The sequence below is a fragment of the Marmota flaviventris genome, chromosome 3 (assembly GCF_047511675.1).
Source record: "Marmota flaviventris isolate mMarFla1 chromosome 3, mMarFla1.hap1, whole genome shotgun sequence".
NCBI lineage: Eukaryota > Metazoa > Chordata > Mammalia > Rodentia > Sciuridae > Marmota > Marmota flaviventris.
The window spans coordinates 766,405-785,487 of record NC_092500.1 but is presented as its reverse complement, the minus strand read 5'-3'; the positions used below and the strand labels follow the sequence as shown (position 1 = coordinate 785,487).

The window sequence follows — 19,083 nt, the reverse complement described above, 5'->3', positions numbered from 1 at the left end:
ACTTTCAGTTTAGGGACTTGAATGAGTTTTGCTAGATTTATTTCTAGATCTCTGTTGTTGCTTTTTATTGTATACTGTGATTTTAAATGTTAGTCTTACCCTCTCTGCTAGCACATGGAAATAGAATGACTTTGTATTAATCTTGAGTCCGGAGACCTTGTTAAATTCACTTAATTCTCATATTTTTAAATTTCTTAAAATTTTCTGTGTGCACCATCACACCATCTACAAATAACGCGCTTCTCCACCTGTGCTCTTTGTCTTTCCCCTCGTCTCCCAACTGCTGGACGCGCCAGCCTGCTGATCAGAGGACGGCGGTGAGCATCTGCGGACCATTCTGATTTCAGGACCACACTTCAGTGTATCCCGCTGAGAAGCATCAAGCTTTTCTCTTCCTGGTTTGCTGGAAACCTGAACATGGACAGGGATAAACTTGTATCGTTTTTGTGTATGTTGAAATCATCACTTAATCTCTTCTGCAAAGGTGACCAAATTTGCTGGTCACTTTTTTCCCTTTTTGGGTACGGGGGTGAACCCAGGGGTGCTCTACCACTGAGCCACATTCCCAGCCCTTGTCATTTCACTTTGTTCTGACTCGGGGCTCACCAGTCTCCAAGGCTGGCCTTGCACTGTGTTCTTCTGCCCCAGCCTCCTGGCCGCTGGGGTCACACCTGGCTGCCACAGGTCACTTTTAAGTGGGTTTCTGGGTTTCCAAATGTGCAGCTCTCACACCTGTCTTCTGAGGTTGCTGTCTGGCGTAGCCCTTTCTCCAGAGCCCATGCCTCCATGGCGTTCACGTTGGGCATGGTCCCTGCACCTGCCTGGTGGGCGCTTTGACCGTCAGGCTTCACTTTTGGCTCTGAAGGCGCCTGATGGAGACGTGCGCATCTGACCAGATGCAGCCACACCAGCCTCCCTTGCTGCTGCTTCCCCGAGCGTCTTCTCTTGGTTTCACTTCTGAGTGTCCCGCAGTCACATGTAAAAGGGGTCTCCATGAACCTAGTTGAGTCTTTGGGGGTTTTTTAAAGCATTACTCTGGAAGTCTTTGTCTTCAGGGTACTTGCTGCATTTAGTGGAACGGGGTGATTTTGTTTCTTCATTTCTAATCTGAATTATGCCCGTGTTATGTACAACACGCATATGTTTGTAGGCTACATAAAGACGAGCAAACACGTTACTTACTCACAGCATTGCATTTTAACACGGACTCAACTATGTGAATGTATTCAAAGGGCTCCGTGATTCGTATGTGCTTGGAAACTGGTAAGATGTTAAAAATCAAGAACCTATGTTCAAATTATAACTCAATAAGTATATTTTTAAACTTAGGCTGAAATAGAAGAAGTGGACATATGATTACCAAGGTGTATGTGGACTCCCGGAGAGCTGGCCAGACCATTCCCTTGGAAAGTCTATGTCTATAGTGCCTCTGTGCAATTCTGACGCGGGTCCTGGGCTTGTGACAGGGCCCTGGGACCACCGATGACAAGGCACCTCACCACCCGTGCGGTGGCGTGTCTGGGGTCCTGAGCCACAAGCACAAGTTAGCTGGAGGTGGCGGGCCAGCACACAGAGGCAGAATGGGGGCCCAGAAGCAGCGAGGCTCTCTGCAGTGACTTCCAAAGTGTTCTCCCAAAGAGAAACGCAGGTAGACTGGACTCCAAGAGCGGAGCATTTTCCGGCCACCCCCCCCATACCAGGATTCTGAGCGCACCCCACAAACCACCCGAAGAATGGGCAGGAGACGCGCCCAGGCTCTGAAGAGCCTGTGAGGAGAAGCAGCAGAGACCGACCTCCTTGGTAGGAGCATGGGGAACAGGCCCACTGAGGACGGAACGTTCTGAAGGGCCAGCAGGGCGGGGTCTTCCTGTGATGGCGCGAGCTGTGACTATGCAGGAGCCGCCCTGCACGGCTGTGTTCGGCTGAAGGGAGGACTCAGGCTAGTATCCAGAGTGGACCGGAAGGGCCTGGCACAGGGCAGGGCACAGCGGCCAGGGGGAGGCAGCCGGCCGCACACTGCACCTGCGGTTAGCCAGCGGTTCCCCAGAGCCGCGGGACAAGGCCCCGCAGGATGAGCAGGAAGACCAGGACTCCCAGGACCGCCGCCCAAGCCACTGAAACCAAAGCCAGAACCTCGGAGCAGCAGGAGAAAGCACCTGGCCTCCTGGACAGAGAGTGCTGAAGGGTGAGGCAGCCGTGGCCGCAAGGCACAGCCGAGCAACCCACGAACTCCGCGGATGGAGGACTTGGCTCCAGAGACGGCGTCCTTCAAAACGGAAGGAAACAGGCTGAGAAAGAAGTGGAACCACGAGGGTCCCACCCCAGATCATCCCTGGAAGGAATATCAAGAGCAGCTCTTCAGACGCAGCTGAGGGACCACAGGAGTCAGGAGCTGCCCTGGGAAGGGCCAAAACGCAGGAAACCAAGCAGGACTGACCCTGCAAAGCCACGGAGAATGGCCCCGGGCAGCTTGGAGCCCAGAAACAGTGGACCAGGGTGGGCGCCTCAGGGAGCCGGGGCTGTGAGGGAAGCAGGGCGAGTGGCAGTGGGCAGTGGCAAGGGAGGGAGGCACAGCAACTGGGCAGACCACCACAGGGACGGGCGTGCCACAGGGTGAAGCACAGAGCCCTCAGGGCTTCCTCACCAGGTGGCATGGGTGGGCACAGTAGCCATGTGCCCCTTGACAACCTGAAGAGGACCTGCTGTGCTGCCAGTCCTGACCTCCTGACCCGCACAGCACTGCGGAAGCAGGGGGACTGCAGGAGTGAGGGGCCCAGGGCGCCTTTCCTCCGAAGGCATGTGGGTCATTTTCTTCCCTGGCTGCAGGCTGGGGCTCAGTCCTGGGGAGGGCTTCACTGAGGGAGGAGAAGCCACGTGGCCATGTGAACTGTCACTGGGACTTGCCAGAGGGGCTGGACGCACAGCGTTTCCCAGCTGTCCTCCCTCAGTGGAACCTGGGTCATCTGCACAGAAACAGTGAGGCCGCCCCAGCTGTGGGGCTCAGGAGGCCGTCTCTGGGCTGGGCCTGCGGCAGGCTTCCCAGACACCTGACCCAGAGCTGGCCCACGGACACCCACAGCTGTCAGCTGGACCTGAGGATGCAGATCAGAAGCACTGACCAGCTGAGGACCTGGGCCCCTCGCCATGGCTTCACCGCCACAGGGTGTGGCCCCAGAGGACGTCACACAGCCCGCATCATGTAGAGAGCTCCCCAGCTGCCCGGCCGGCTCGCCCCTCAACTCGAAGACCAGCTGCAGCCAGCGCAGGAGACTCGGCAGCAGACATGGGGAGGACCACAGGCTGGAGAAGATGCGATGGAGGCGCCTCAGGGGTCACTGCCTGCAGAAGGGAGACCCTGGGGCAGGGGTGGGGCGCTTGGCTGCTGGAGTCTCCCACTTGTCCAGGGAACAGTGAGACAACTCTGAGGCAGACCATCAGAGTCAAAGATGTCCAGAGCGATGCAGAAGTGTCAGAGGGAAAGGGCAGTGGGGACAGAAAGCAGGAGGCCATCTGTCATCAGAACAGAGACTGCAAGCTGAACACTCATGGCATCGTGTGCAGAGGGCTCCTGGCCTGCACTGATGGAAAGACAGCTTGATGGGCAAACAGCAGGCCCAACATAACTGCTTGTTGTTTATCTTTACAGCCCTGGGGACTGAGCCCGGGTGCCCTACCACGGAGCAGCAGCCCTGGGGACTGAGCTCGGGTGCCCTACCACAGAGCTGCAGCCCTGGGGACTGAGCCTGGGTGCCCTACCACGGAGCAGCAGCCCTGGGGACTGAGCCGATTGTGCCTAATCACGGAGCAGCAGCCCTGGGGACTGAGCCTGGGTGCCCTACCACGGAGCTGCAGCCCTGGGGACTGAGCCCGGGTGCCCTACCACGGAGCAGCAGCCCTGGGGACTGAGCCCAGGTGCCCTACCACGGAGCTGCAGCCCTGGGGACTGAGCCCAGGGGTGCCCTACCACGGAGCTGCAGCCCTGGGGACTGAGCCCGGGTGCCCTACCACGGAGCTGCAGCCCTGGGGACTGAGCCCAGGGGTGCCCTACCACGGAGCAGCATCCCTGGGGACTAAGCCCAGGTGCCCTACCACAGAGCTGAGCCCTGGGGACTAAGCCCAGGGTGCCCTACCACGGAGCTGCAGCCCTGGGGACTGAGCCGATTGTGCCTAATCACGGAGCAGCAGCCCTGGGGACTGAGCCCGGGGGTGCCCTACCACGGAGCTGCAGCCCAGCCCTGTTTATTTACTCTTTTATTTTGAGGCAGGTTCTCACTAAGTTGCCAGGTTTGGCCTTGAATGTGATCCTCCTACAACAGCCTCCCAAGTCTCTGGGATGACAGTGACACTATGACACACTTTAAATATAAAGGTACCAGTAGATAAAAAGCAAAAGGTTGGAACAACAACAACAAAAAAGATCCATACCTTGCAAACTAAAGAATGCTGGTGTGGAGGGCAGGGTAGCTCAGTGTAGAGGGCCTAGCAGGCCCCAGGCCCTGGCTCCACCCCGTAGCCACACACACACACACACACACACACACACACACAAACAGAAGGCCAGCATCGCTGTACTTTATCAGAAAAAGTGCAAAGTAAGGGAAGAATCACTCAGAAGAGGCTAAGAGGGTATTTCTTTACGACAGAAGATAAATCTCCTGTGATCACAGAAGAGAAGGCTTCTTCACTGCATTCGAGCCGGCGGCCACAGGGTCAAGAGAGACACGGAAGTCTCCAAACGTGGCTGGCATCTCTGAGGTCCCCTCGGCATCTCAGGAAGAAGGAGGGGACACCATCAGGTCCTCAGAGGAGTGCCAGTATCTTTGGAGTACCCAGGGGCCAGAGAGCGGCAGTGCCGTGTCCACTCCCCACCCGCCCGCCCGCCCCTTGTCCTCTCGCCCCCAGCTGGCAGGAAGCAGAGGCGAGCCTCCTCCCGGGTGGCCAGGCCGAGGGGCTAGCTTGGTCCCCTCCTGACAGCGTGTGGCTGTCAGGTTCACCACCCCCATCACCTGCACCCACGCTGCACACCACACCAGTGACAGGGTCCACTTTGTGCCTCAGCAGGACAGGAAGGAGGAAGGAAAGAAGGGACAGGGACCAAAATGCCCTGGGATGGCATGGAGGCCCAGCAGACCCTCCTGAATGGGGGCTTGTCCCCCTCCTTTGCCCCAAGGGGCCTGGGCCGCCTCCGCCCCTCTCTTCTCCCCCATGGTGGCTGGGAAGGACTTGGCCCCCCGAAGGGGGGGAGGTGAATAGGGCTGCAGCAGTAGGGATAGTGAGCATCCTGGACAGCCCAGGCCTGGGCAGCCCTGCAGACAGTCCCTCACCTACTACCCAGAGCCAGCCAGGTGCAGCTGCTCAGACCTGCCAGGCTGCTGTGGGATCAAGTGAGGCTACACATAAAGGTGGTACCCAGAGGCACCCGAGGGTGTCTTCCTGTCCATAGCCAGCAGGGGACTGGGGGGACAGGCAGCAGAAGACCTGGGCAGCCCAGCACCCAGAGAGACACCCAACACACAGGCAGGAGCCCCAACACCCAATAACCAGACAGGAGTCCCAACACCCAATAACCAGACAGGAGTCCCAACACCCAGACAGGAGCCCAACACCCAATAACCAGACAGGAGTCCCAACACCCAGGCAGGAGCCCAACACCCAGAGAGGAGCCCTGACACCCAGGCAGGAGCCCAACACCCAATAACCAGACAGGAGCCCAACACCCAGGCAGGAGCCCAACACCCAACACCCAGACAGGAGCCCCAACACCCAGGCAGGAGCCCAACACCCAGAGAGGAGCCCTGACACCCAGGCAGGAGCCCAACACCCAGGCAGGAGCCCCGACACACAGACAGGAGCCCCGACACACAGACAGGAGCCCCGACACACAGACAGGAGCCCTGACATCCAGACAGGAGCCCCGACACACAGACAGGAGCCCCGACACACAGACAGGAGCCCAGCACTAAAGGCTGCTGGCCCCAGGAAGCTCCTGATACCCCCAGGGGAACGGAGGCCAGTGCAAGTGCCCACATCCGCGCCTCTGCACTCAGGGCCATGGGAGGCATGTCTTACTGGACAAGGGAGTAGTACTGCTGGATCAGGTCATTCCACTCATCCTCGGAGAGCTCCTCTTTGCTGCTCTCGGACACGTCGATGTCCTCATGCTCCAGCTGCCCCAGGTAGGCCTGGCACACCTTGCAGGCTGTGTCCACAAGCTGCCCCGAGAGGCCCCTGAACTTCTCATCTGCATCCTCAGGATCTGAAACCCAAGCACAGGTGTTGGTGTGTCCCATGCCAAGGGGACAAAGGCCATCACTCAGCCACAGAGGTCCTCTAGGCAGCCACCACAGGGTGATACCTCCTTCTGGGCAGGGGACCTCTCCCCGCACTGGACCGTCCTCCTCTGCTTGGCGTGCACCCCTTCCCCTCTGAGGACCAGACAGCTCTCCTGCCAGCAAGGAGATGCTACTTGCAAACTTTTTAAAAAACTCTGATATGACCACATTGGGCTACTGTAGGTGCTCCCCAGCACGACCGGCTTCTCAGAGCACATGCACAGATGTCCCCGAGGCCCCTGCACCTGTCCATCACACAGCACCACATCCTTCTGAACCCCAGGCCTCAGGACCACTGTTCAATCTCAGGAAGTGCAGGGTGAAAGCAAGTCTTGGGCAGCATCAGGGATGTGGGTACTGACTGAAAGCAACCATGGCCCCGCTGGCCCTGGGGCGAGCCTGCAGTGTGTGAAAGCAACGGGGGACTCAGGACTCACTTGCAGGGGCAGCTGTGATGTGGCACAGACTTCCCAGCAACACTTCTGCAGAGATGACCGCAGGCACTCAGATTTCCTCCTTTTTTTTTTTTAATTTGTTTTTAGTAGATGGACACCATACCTTTATTTTATTTATGCACGAAAGTCACACTCCATTCTCACAAGAAAAAGCTGAGCCCATGAAAAACTAACAGCTCTTCCCTGATCTATCAGAGAAGTGAGGCAAAAACACCGTCTCCAAGCTGGAGAGACAGACGGTCATGCCCGAGTCTGAACTGCTGGAGGCAGGGGCACAGCAGGTGGACAGAGAGAGGAAGTCCACAGGAGCAAAACTCACTTAGGTGGGGCTGTGGACCCCAGTGGAGGCTTTTCCCTGGATGCCCCAGCTCTTGCTCTCCACACACTGGTTGAGCACCCACATTCTGTGTGGAAACCCTCCTCTTACCTGTAAGGCAGACTGACTCTTCCTTCTGGATCTGTCATGAGCCTAGTCTTTTTGCTATTCCATTCTGAATGTCTCTCTGTGTGTCACATCCGACTATATATTAAATAACTTAAATATCTCACTTAACAGATAACATCAAGAGGCTAAAGAAACTGGACACGGTGCTGCATGCCTATAATCCCATCAGTTTGGGAGGCTGAGGCAGGAGGATCACAAGTTCAAAGCCAGCCTTAGCACCTGTGAAACTGTCTCAAAATAAAATACAAAAAAGAGTTGGGGATGTGGCTCAGTGTAAGCACCCCTTAGTTCAATCCCTGGTACCAAAAAAAAAAAAAAGCTAAAGATCAGATGCAGGAAAATAATCTGACAAATCCAACACCTACTCGTGATAAAAACCCTCAGGAAGAAAACTTCTTCAATGTGAAAAGAATATCCACCACAGATGCACAACTAGCATCATACTTAATGGTGAGAATCAGCAGCTATCTTGCAGGGATCAGAACAAGGCCAGGACATCCTCTCTCACCACTGATTTTCAACACTGTGTTGGAAATGCTAGATAATGCAATAAGACAAGGAAATAAAAAGTATACAGATTGGAAAAGAAGAAATAAAACTGTCTTTATTCCAGATGGCATTGTTGTCTATGTAGAAAATCCAAAACAGACACACACACTCTTGGAGGAAATAACTTTATTATATAACAACAATGAACAATTGGAATTTGAAATTAAAAACAAAATAGCATTTCTATTAGCACCCCCAAAGTTGAAATATTTATGTATAAATAAGAATAACAACATTTGTGTAAGATCTGTGTAAGGAAAACCCCACAAAACTGTGATAAATGATCTCAAAGAACTAAATAAATGAAGAGTTATGCTGTGTGCATGAGTAGAAAAGACTCAATATTATCTTAATGTCAGTTCTTCAGAGTTTGGTCTATACATAGTCCCAACCGAAATCACATCAAGTTATTTTGTGAATATTGACAAACTGATTCTAAAGTCATACCGAGAGGCCCAAGACCAGAATCTGCTTCAACTCCAAATCGAAGGAGAAAAACTAACCTAACTAACTCTAGCTGACTTAGCAACTTCTGTGCCCACTGTGGTCAAGACAGCATGGTCCTGGGGACAGAATACATAGAGATCCATGGACAGAATAGAGTCCAGAACAGGCCCACACAGATGTCATCCTCTCTACCAAGGAGCAGATGTAACAATGGGCAAAGACAGTCTTTCAACCAAGGGTGTGGAGCAGCTGGGCGTCCAAATGCAGAGGCAAACAAAACCAAATCCAGGCACAGAATGCACATCTTCCCTCAAATTAACTCCAAAGGGTTTCAGGCCCCATGTAAAGTGGAAAACTACAGAACTCCCAGGAGAAGAAACAAAATCCAGACGACTTGGGGTCTCAGCGCCTTTTCATGGGGGGCCAAAGGTGCCATCCATGAAAGAAATCACTGGGAAGTCAGAACTCATTAAAAGCAGATGTGTCTGCTCTGTGAGAGGCCCTGTCAAGAAGAGGGGAAGACAAGTGGCCACCTGGGAGAAAACACCTCCCAGTTTGGTAACGGAATGATCCAGTGCAGCAAAGAACTCTTGAAACAGCAAGCAGACAATAGCCAGATTTAAGATGGGACAGGGGATCTGACAGACGCAGATGCAGAGACGGCCAGCAACGCAGGACAGGATGTTCCACATCCTGTTGCTGAGGAGCTGAAGTTAATAGCGGGTGATGCTGTGACCACTCTGCAGCACCGAGGACATGCAGCACATCTGTGAGCGCAGGCTGGTGGGAAGGCAGGGTGCCACCACCTGGGACACAGTGGGCGATTTCTCATGGAACTCAACACATTCCTGCCACAGTGCCTAGCAATCGCACTCCTTGGTATTCACCCAAATGAGTGGAAGACTTACACCCACAAGACCCACCCACGGAGCTTCACTGCAGCTTTATCACACAGATGCCCTTGGGGCGAGCGGATAAACAGGCCAGAGTGCCAGGTTATTCAGCCCTGCAGGGAACAGCCATCAACCCATGGTGGACAGGACCTCAAAGGGTTATGGACAAGCAAATAAAGTCAGTCTGCAGAAACTACGGTCCTGGGACGCCAGCTATACCACCTTTATGGAACAGCAAAGGGACCAAGGCCACAGGGGCCAGCTGAGCCAACCACAGGTGGCCAGGGGAACGTTGGTCACACATCTTCAACGTCCCACCTGGACAGGCAAATGAGGCAGCAGCTCCAACCTGAGGCAGCCAGCGACATTTCCCTCTGCTTCCACACCTACCCCATAACGGCCCTCCCCTGTTCACCTTCTGCTGAACTGGGAGCCCCCGGAACCACTTGTGGCCTGGGACTGCCACATTCACAAATCAGTTTGCTCAAATACACGCATTAAAATGCCAACATTTAGCCTTTGACTGTAACAAATGCACCACTCTTGGGGGTGGCAGTGGTGGGCAGGGTATAGGAGACTCCTGTGCCTTCTGCACAATTTTGCTGTGAAGCTAAAATTTGCTGAAACAAATTTTCCAGAGTAACCCACTTATGTCCATAGGCCACAGGGGGAGCGGGAGAGTGTGGTCCTCTCCTGAGTCAGCACCCTTGGCACTGTGAGCTCTGGTGCCACTGTGGGATGAGGGTCATGACCTCCCAGGCCCCCAGTAAAGGCGAAAGGCCAACCAGTGAGAATCACTGGGAGAGCCAGATGCGCGGGCGCCGGGAGAGGGCTGCTCAGACCCTAGAACCACGGTGCCACCCACCCGCCCTTACCTTTCCTGGGGCCAGTGTCGCTTTGCCTGGCCTCCTCCCGCCTCCTGGACCTGTTTCTGTTGTAGTTCTGGTGGCTGACCACCCACTTGAGGATGCTAGAAGCCACCGTGCGCCGGAAGTCCTCTGGAAGGAAATGGAGGCCTCAGTTGCTGCCCACGTCCAGGACTGGGGATGGGGATGCAGTAGGCAAGGCAAGGCTCCCCATTACTCTCAGCCAGCACCTAAGCCCTGCAGGGCCTCACTTCTGCCCCCAGCTGCCCTGTCTACCCTCTCCTGCTCTTCCCTCCCTGTGCTTTCTCGGGTCCTGTCTTCAGCCCCACCCCCATCTCCACCCGTCTCAGCATAGGGCCAGAGGGATCTTTCTAGAAGCTCTTCTGCTACAGCTCCAGGATGTTCTGGGGTCTCCTAACCACTATCCCCATCCCAGGGCCTCTCTGGGCCCCTGGACCCTCAGGTGGCTGAGCCCTCCTGCCCAGGGGTCTTGTCTGCACCCCCCAGTGCAGATGCAGCACACAGCGGTGGGTCTTGTGTTCCCAGGCTTGAGGCCCAGCCTGGCTCTGAGCAGCACAGTGGTCACTCAGTCCAGGTCAGTGACAAGCAGGCAGAGCAGCTCAGAGCCAATCAGCCACACCCAGCTCTGCAGCCTCTGACACCTCCTCCCTCCCATGCTCCCCGCATTGCCAGTGGAAGTCTCTGGACTGGTTCTCGCTGAGTGGATGGTGGTCCTTCCTTAGCGGTCCTGGCCCTAGGCCGGTGGGACTGCAGACCCCAGGAGGTAGTCCGTCACTTACCCAGGAACTCCTGCTTTTCGCTCTCAGTGCAGAGGCTGTAGCAGCGCGGGAAGAAGGAGTCGGGGTTCACCTGGACGTACCATGGCAGGCTTCGCATGTTCACACACAGCCCAATCTCCAGAGACAGCGGCACGTCAGGGGCCCGCAGGGGCAGCCCGGCTGCACCGCACCCGCAAGGCGAGGACTGTTCGTCCACCTGGGACCCGTCCTTGGCTTGGCCAGTGTGCCCTGAGGAGGGGGCTTCTGTGGCCCTGGGAGCACGCGGTGGTATAGCCAGAGACACAGAGGCGCCCTGGGGCGTGGGCAGCCGGGCAGGTGCCCAGCGACCAGCCACGGGAGGTGGGGCATCCTGGGGAGGAGCCCACTGACCCGGCGCTGGCTGTCCAGCCCCGAGGCCCAGGGCCTGCCCGCGCTCCGCCCACCGCTGACACCCGGCTCCGCCCACCTGCAGGCCCCTGGGGCCCGCGCTCCGCCCACCGCTGACACCCGGCTCCGCCCACCTGCAGGCGCCTGGGGCCCGCGCGCTCCGCCCACCGCTGACGCCCCGCCCCGCCCACCTGCAGGCGCCCGGGGCCCGCGCGCTCCGCCCACCGCTGACACCCGGCTCCGCCCACCTACAGGCCCCTGGGGCCCGCGCGCTCCGCCCACCGCTGACACCCGGCTCCGCCCACCTGCAGGCCCCTGGGGCCCGCGCGCTCCGCCCACCGCTGACACCCGGCTCCGCCCACCTGCAGGCCCCTGGGGCCCGCGCGCTCCGCCCACCGCTGACACCCGGCTCCGCCCACCTGCAGGCCCCTGGGGCCCGCGCGCTCCGCCCACCGCTGACACCCGGCTCCGCCCACCTGCAGGCCCCTGGGGCCCGCGCGCTCCGCCCACCTTGGTGGTGAAGGAGGCGGTCTTGGCGTAGTGGTTCAGCATCTGGTCATGGGTCAGGCTGTGGAGGTCCACGACATCCCTCTTGATAGTCCAGAGAAGGTACGGCATCTCGTTCTTTACCAACCTAGACTGGCAAGAAGAGACCTCTGTCAACAGCCGCCACTCAGGTCCGCCTCCCAGACAGCGGGACACTGCCGAGACACACAGGGCTGGACCGGGCTGTGGCCTGACGGCTCCAGCAGGCCTTCCACCGCGGCTGTGGCCACTCGCTGCCCAAGGCCCCAGTGGTGGCGCGACAGCAGCCACGACCCAGGTTCATGCCACCTGCGACTCGGGGTGACCGCGATGCTCCACGAACCCTGGGGGGCTGTCTCCTCCCCCACGGTAGGAGACGAGGTCTGGGCGGAGCCGACGCTGAGGCGGGGCGACCCTGGCTGTAGGTGATTTTCTAATGACCAGCAGTGGCAGGAGTGTGCTCCAATGTAGCCAAGCAGAGACACCAGGAGAGGAAAACGTGCTCTAAAATCCGGCCCCGGATATCCCCTGCCCCTTCGCCTTGGTGAAGTGAAGCCCTTTCTGGGCCAGTTTCTGCAGGCAGGCTTGTATGGCCCGAGGGCGCGGACGGCCGGGGCTGGGCCGTGAGTGTGAGGGATCCGCGGCAGGACTCCAGCAGCTCCGGCCTGGCTGCGGGGGCCTAGGGCCTCCTCCCACCCGGCTCGCGGCCACGCCCCAAACTTCCTGGTTCGCTGGACTCTGGGGCACTCTTCTTTCCAGGGTGGGACCCTTTCCCACCCTTAGAGAGATGTCCATGGTTTTGGTCCTCACTTTTGGGTGGAAGTCTCATTTCTAAATCCTGTTATGAATTCTTAGAAGCATAAAAGTACCCAGCAGGGGCAGTAACCACCGTGCCCGGGGTGAAGCATCATTAGCAGAGCTGACACCGGCCGGCCGTGCTCCCTGGAGGTGTCCCCTCTTCCATGTGCCACAGGTGGAATATTGTGTCTCCCAAATTCACACAGGCATCTTCACCCCCAAGGTGACAGTTTTAGGTGCAGACTCTGGGAGGAAATGAGGTCACCGGGGTGGAGCCCTCATAAATGGGATCAGTGCCTTTATAAAAGGACCTTGGAGAGACTCTCACCCTTCCCACCTTGTGAGGACCAGCAAGGAGTCCATCACCTGCCAACCAGGAGGATAGCACCTGGTCCCAGGCGTCCAGCCTCCAGAACTGTGAGATGGGCCACCAGTCATGGTCCTTGTCACAGCAGCCTGAGCTAAGGACCCCGGCTCCCTTTCTTTGCCGCACAGAGATGCATTGCTAAGTGGAACACGCCCTGAAAAAGCCTGTGCTGGACACTCAGACCCCAGGGCAGGGCTGTTTGGTCTCAATGGCCCACCTCACCTGGGGACCATGCTCACAGGGAGGAGCCTGGGCTGTGAGCGCATCTCCCTCCCTGTCTGCCGCCCTGGATGGCCCATTGTGGAGGCCCCCAGCGCAGTCTGTGGTATGGGACTCCCAGCCTCCAGAACCTCCGCAGCTGTGAGTGCCTCAGCCTCGTGTCCTCCACGGCAGACCAGGACAGTACCTGGGCTGCCACGTGCAGCCGCAGTTAGTGCTGTGAGCTCAGAATGGTGTGCTCCTTGGCCATTCCTGAGGTGTCTAGCCACACTGGCCTGTTTTTCTGTCTTTTCATGGTTGATTTGTGAGTTCTTATAAATACTCTGGATACTTGAATTCTTAGGTCTTTTGCACCACACGTAGCTCCTCCCCCACTTCAGTTAGGCACATGTACCTTCTCCATGGAGGGTCCTCTCCAGAGCCACTGAGTGGGGGCGAGGTGCTGCAGCTGCTGCGGGCAGCTGTATTTGTGGAGACCCTATCTGGCGCATGGCCACGTCCCAGGATCTGCCTTACAGCACAGCCAGCTCCCCACTGCCCCACACAACCCAGGCCCACAAAGGCCCTGTCCCCATCTGCGGTGATCTGGGTCTGTTGTCCCTGCTCGTGCGGGCCAGAGTGTGTGCCAAGGGAGATGGTAGCACGAGGGACCTTGCCGAGGCATGGTCACCAGGGCCCCTGGGCCAGTGCGTGGGCCTACCATCACACTGTGGATGTCCTCCATCTTCTCCAGGGCTATTGCTTGGTTTTCTTTGATGTCAGTGCACTTGTTATCTGCAAACAAAACATGCATAAGAGACAGGCTGGTGCAGCCGGGCACCTCACTGGAGCCCCTCCACTGTCAGGGTCATGTAGCAGACAGAACAGCCACCTACGATCTCCGTGGCATGGCACCCACCTGGGGTATGCCAGGGTTGGGACCCCGGGGCCCTGGAGGCCCAGATGTCCCCATGTGGAGGGGCAGTGGAGGCAGCCCAGAAGTCAGCATGATGGAGTCTTAGGACCTGGGCGGTGGAGGAGGGTCCCTTCTGGGACTTGGGGGTGAGGGAGATGTGTGGCCTGAGTCTCCACGCCCTGGCACTGTCTAGTGCAGACACACTGTGCAGAGCAGTGCAGGGACAGAGGGTCCTGGGGGAGCAGCTGGCATTGTGGGCGCCTGAGGACTGCAGGGGGCTGGGCATGGGCATGGTGATGTGAAAAAGTGACCAGTGCCCTGATGGGCTTGCCCAGTGGATGGGTGCCTGGGCTGGGGAGCTGGGAAGGTGGTGGAGATATGGAATGAGACCCCAGCAGGAGTGGGCATCCCCACACACAGCTCGGCCCTGCCACAGACTAGCGGAGTGCCCCCTACAGAAGCACAGGCCTCTCTGATACTGTACCAGCGGCCCCTTCCCCTCCGACCTCCACACTGGGAAGGGCCTTGGGAAGGAAGTGGAACTTCTTCTCCACCCAGCCCTTCTTCCGCAGAGCAGCCCGGATCACCGGGTAGTGTCCATAGATGGAGAAAATCTTCTTTTCCTAAAATGGCAGACATGACTTAACAGAAGCACAGAGAGCCAGAGGTCTGTCTCCCCACAGGGGGGTTTGCAAAGCAGAAGGAGGCAGACTGTGCAGAGGGCAGACCCTGCCTCCTGTTCGGAGAATACCACACGGTTGGGTGGGGGGCGCCTGTGCAGGGGGGCTCACCCACGGCTGGGACCAGGGGCTCATGTGCTTGGGGCATGGTCCCCAGTGCAGGTTGCCAAGAGGCACTGTCTTTACCAGGCAGGCCTGGTGGGAGGTGGCTAGGCCACTGGGGGCTGCCCCAGGTCTCCAGGGTCAAGTTAGCTCTCCCACAGTGAGTTGTTATAAAGATCACTTGGCCCCCGCCGCTCTGGCTCCCTCTCTTCCTACATGTCCTCCCTCTTGCATGCAGTCCCACCTTGATGCCATCTATGGTGATGTGATGCCAAAGGGGGCCTCACCAGGGGCTGCACAGAGAGGGCCACCTCAGCTTGGAGTTTCAGCCTCCAACACATGAGGCAAATAACATCTTTCCTTGATAAAGTTCCCAGTCTTGGGTATTTTGTTATAGCAACAGAAGACAGACTGACAGTCATGAGGGCATCCCTGAACCAAGGTAGAAGATACAGCCTGGACTCAGTCACTGCCAGGTGCAGGGTCAGTGGGGCTGAGGCAGGAAGAGGGGCTGAGTCACCAGGGTCCTGGTGGTCCAGGCACACTGAAGGTGCCATGCTGAGTTGAACTCTGCAGAGCCCCTGCTACATCAAAGGTAAGGCCTCTGTCCCACCCTAACCAACAGGTGCCTGCAACAGGGAGGGTCAGGATGTCACTAGGACTGTTGACATCGTTCGTTGACTCTGAATTAGGGAAAAGTCAGGCCCTCCTGGGAACCAGTCAGGAGAACCCTCCAGCAGCCGCAGAGCTGTCCCTTCCCCATTGCTGGCTGAAAGGACACCACAAGGAGGCCTTCCGATGATGCCCAAGGGAGCTCAGAAGCAGACCCTCTAGCCCACCCTGCCTGATGTCAGTCTTGAGACCCTGGGTGGACACCTCCAGGCTGCGCCCCAGAGATTGCAGGACAGTCAGCAGACGCTGTTCCATGCAGCTGATCCTGGAAGCAGGTCATGCAGCATAAGACCACTGCTCGGTCCCCAGCAGGGACCTGTGCGCCACCCCCAGGAACACATAGCTGAGGAAGGCCAGAGGCCCAGCCGCCCTCCACTTGGTAAGCCCAGGCAGCCTGATGGCCCACAGGGGAGCTGGACAGTGTGAGAAGGCAGGCACCCTGTAGCTCCCCAAGGAACACGCCAGGCTCTGCTCAACCCCATGCCCTGTGCTGCATAACTTCAGAAAATAGACTCATCTTGGTAAGTCAGCAGAATACCATTCCAAAAGGAACCACAAAAGATGGAAAGAGGGCTGGGCTGGGGCTCAGCGGTAGAGCGCTCGCCTCGCACGTGTGAGGCCTTGGGTTCAATCCTCAGCACCACATAAAGATAAATTAATAAAATAAAGGCATTATGTCCAATTACAATTAAAAATATTTTTTAAAAAACTATTTTAAAAGTAGATGAAAAGAGTATAAGACTCTTATCACATGAGACAGAAGGAAATGCAATAAAAAATGTCATCGGTCCAGGGCTGGGATATGGCCCTGAGGCAGAGCACTTGCCTGGCATGCACAAGGCCCTGGGTTCCACCCCAGAAAAACACACACACACACACACACACACACACACACACACACACACGGTATCAGTTCAAGAGAAGGCACAGAAAGAGAAGAAAAGAAAACTGAACAAACAGGATATGCTGAGCAAATGAAATCAGACAGCAGACCTGCTGCATACCCAGTCTAATTACAGGCAAGTACACTACACGTTCAAGCTAAAGGACAGACCTGTTGTTTATAAGAGATCATTAAAAAACATAAACCTACAGCTAGGTTAGAAAATAAAAGGATATACACAAGACAAAATAGCATTTGAGACGAGTAAACATTATTAGGGTAATCATTTCATAATTTGAAATAGTTTCAATTTACCAGAAATATACATTTCTGTGAACCTATTATGAGGGCAAGAAAGTATATAAAGCAAAAATGGGCAGACCTACAAGTAGACAAGTCACAATTACATCAGACTATTTTAACGTGTTTTTCAGTAAATGATAGCGCACAGATAAAAAAACCAGTAAGGCCACAGAAGATCTGAATAAGTCAAATGACAAACTCTCCCTAATGAGTGTGAATGGACAGCTGTACACTCACTCTCACGCAAATTAAGAAAATGTTAGGCATAAAACAAGCCCAAGCATTGCTCAATGGAACAACACTCCAAGTGACACATTCTCAACCACAAAGCAGGTTAGAAAACAAGGACAGTACAACTCCAGAAAACCCTCAAGTACAGACATGAAGAACCGTGCTTTCAGGTAACTCATGGATCAATGAAGAAATCATAATATATGGATGATGAAATACTTTTTGGCTGAATAACAACAAAAATTCTACAAAATAAAATCTTATGACAAACAGCTAAAGCAGTACTTAGAGGAACATTTGTAGCCCCCAACGCTTATATATTCTAAGCTTTCAGGGAAAAAAAAATGTTAAAATCAATGAGCGGCACAGTCTTCTTACATGGAATTCCAGAGAGGTCAGAGGTCAGAGATGGAAAGCACAAAAAGCACACCGTGGTGGTCAGGATTGGGGGTGGGGGCCGGGAGGGGACACCTGCAAGGGCCAGGAGGGTGATGGAACTTTCCTCACCGTGACTGTCCTGCTCCTCTGGGAGCCCAGCCTATGACACCTTGCTCCTGCACTGGTGAGAGCCTCAGGGGAAGGTTCAGGCATGAGGCTGCTTGCTGCAGGTGGCTGGTGTCAATGGCCTTTCACATTCCTGCCCCAGCGGGGCCCTGGGAGTAGGACCACCAGCGCCCAGGCAGCAGTCCCTTCCCCGGTCACCTGAGCTTCACGTTGGCGGGTGTCAGATGTGGTGCCTTCCCACACACACGACAAGACACCTTCTCCATTTCCCCAGGTCCCGCGTGAGTGTTGCAGAGGGAGAAGACGGGCTTCCTGCCCTCCCCCCAGAGTTCCTCTCCTGCGGCACCAAGCCCCGCGCACACACACCACATCCCCACGGCACTGCACCACCATGTCGGCCCCCTGGGGGGAAGGGCCCGGGGTTCTCTGAGCAGGGGGGGATATCCCTGGCCCTCCAGTCAGGAGAAGTGTGCAGACTGACATGGGGTCACACCCACACCACAGGGGGCTCCAGCCTCTATGCAGGCAGGGAAGTGTCTCCACAGCAGGGCCGCCAAGCCCAGCAGACACTCTCCAAATTCCAAAACAAATGCCTGCTTCAGCAAGTACTCCCTCCCCTGGTCCCAGGGGTCTTTACCCTGATGGCTTTTTCTGTCAACTGCCTTGCCATTTTGTATCTGTCCGGTTTGGGGGAAGATGCGGAGGCTTGGGAAACTCCTTGCTTTGATTCTGCAAAAGAGAGACCAGCATCAGAACAGAGGACAGAGCGCCCAGTTGCACACCACAGCACCCGACCTGACGGGTGCATGTCCCCACCTGTGCCCACTCACCTCACGCTCCAGCACCCAAGCGCCACAGCCTCTCCCCTCTCCCCTCTTCAGCACCTCTGCCCGCCACCTCCTCCCCAGCCACCACTTCCTTCCTCCTCCCCTGGTGCCCTCCCTGCCTGCCCCTGGTCCCTCTGGCCTGGGGAGTCTCCATCCTCTGGATCTTTCAAATGTGTGGCCAGAAGAGGAGCGGCACCTCAGCCCCTCCTGCCCAGAGCATGCTCAGGCGACCTCTTCCCCTCCAGACACCCCCCTTCCTGACACCAGATCCTTTCCTGGTGTCTGGGTCTAGAATGTCCTCCAAATCTCCAGTGCTCAGAGATGAGACTTGTGGGCAATGGTTACCTCACAAGGGCTCTGGCTCCATCCGAGGGGGATGCACTCATCTACAGATAGCTGAAGGACAACTGGGAGGGGGACCCAACTGAGGAGGTGGGCTGCTGAGGCCACCCTTAGGGATTGGGTCTTGTGCCCAGCTTTCTCTCTCTGCTTCCTGGCTGCAACGTCTGCCCTCTGAGTTATTCTTGTCAGGGGTTTGGTCACAATGACAGAAAACTAACCCACGTGGCCATTATGCGATCCTGACCCCACAAACACACCCAAAGCTGCAGAGTCCAGAGCCCTCCACCCTGCTGCCCCAACTCTCCACTTCCTTCCTGGACACCACATCTGGCGGGCTCCACAGAGGCAGTGAGCTGGGTCCACACCTCCCCAGACCACCCCTGTGGTCCCCCCTGCGTCTTCCCTCTAAGCAGCACGAGCATTGGGCTTACCAGTGAGCCCACGTCCCCAACCCACTGCTGCCCCTTCTCTCTCCCAAGCCCTAATGTGGAATCCTGGCACCCGCCACTGTGCCATCATGCCCATGCCCTGGACACCTTGTCGAGTCTGAGGAATCCTTGAAATGTTCATGCCCCACCAGAC

At 56.6% G+C, this 19,083-nt stretch overlaps 1 protein-coding gene across 4 annotated transcripts in view; it reads right to left on the bottom strand.

Moving 5' to 3' along the window:
• Ttll8 (tubulin tyrosine ligase like 8) overlaps positions 1 to 18,225 on the bottom strand; it is a 37,689-nt gene extending 19,464 nt beyond the window's left edge. The window contains exons 1-8 of one of the 4 annotated variants that reach the window (XM_027953153.2): positions 18,163 to 18,225; positions 17,970 to 18,061; positions 14,442 to 14,580; positions 13,763 to 13,836; positions 11,664 to 11,792; positions 10,788 to 10,902; positions 9,997 to 10,119; positions 6,070 to 6,256 (exon numbers count right to left, since the gene is read on the bottom strand). In XM_027953153.2, the coding sequence (XP_027808954.2) occupies positions 6,070 to 6,256; positions 9,997 to 10,119; positions 10,788 to 10,902; positions 11,664 to 11,792; positions 13,763 to 13,836; positions 14,442 to 14,580; positions 17,970 to 18,002 (800 nt within the window). In that variant the 5' untranslated portion in view covers positions 18,003 to 18,061; positions 18,163 to 18,225. Of the gene's footprint in view, positions 1 to 6,069; positions 6,257 to 9,996; positions 10,120 to 10,787; positions 11,039 to 11,663; positions 11,793 to 13,762; positions 13,837 to 14,441; positions 14,581 to 17,969; positions 18,062 to 18,162 lie in introns of those variants that run through there. The other 3 variants (XM_027953154.2, XM_071609377.1, XM_027953155.3) reach the window with 3 other exon arrangements.
• Positions 18,226 to 19,083: the final 858 nt, after the last annotated feature.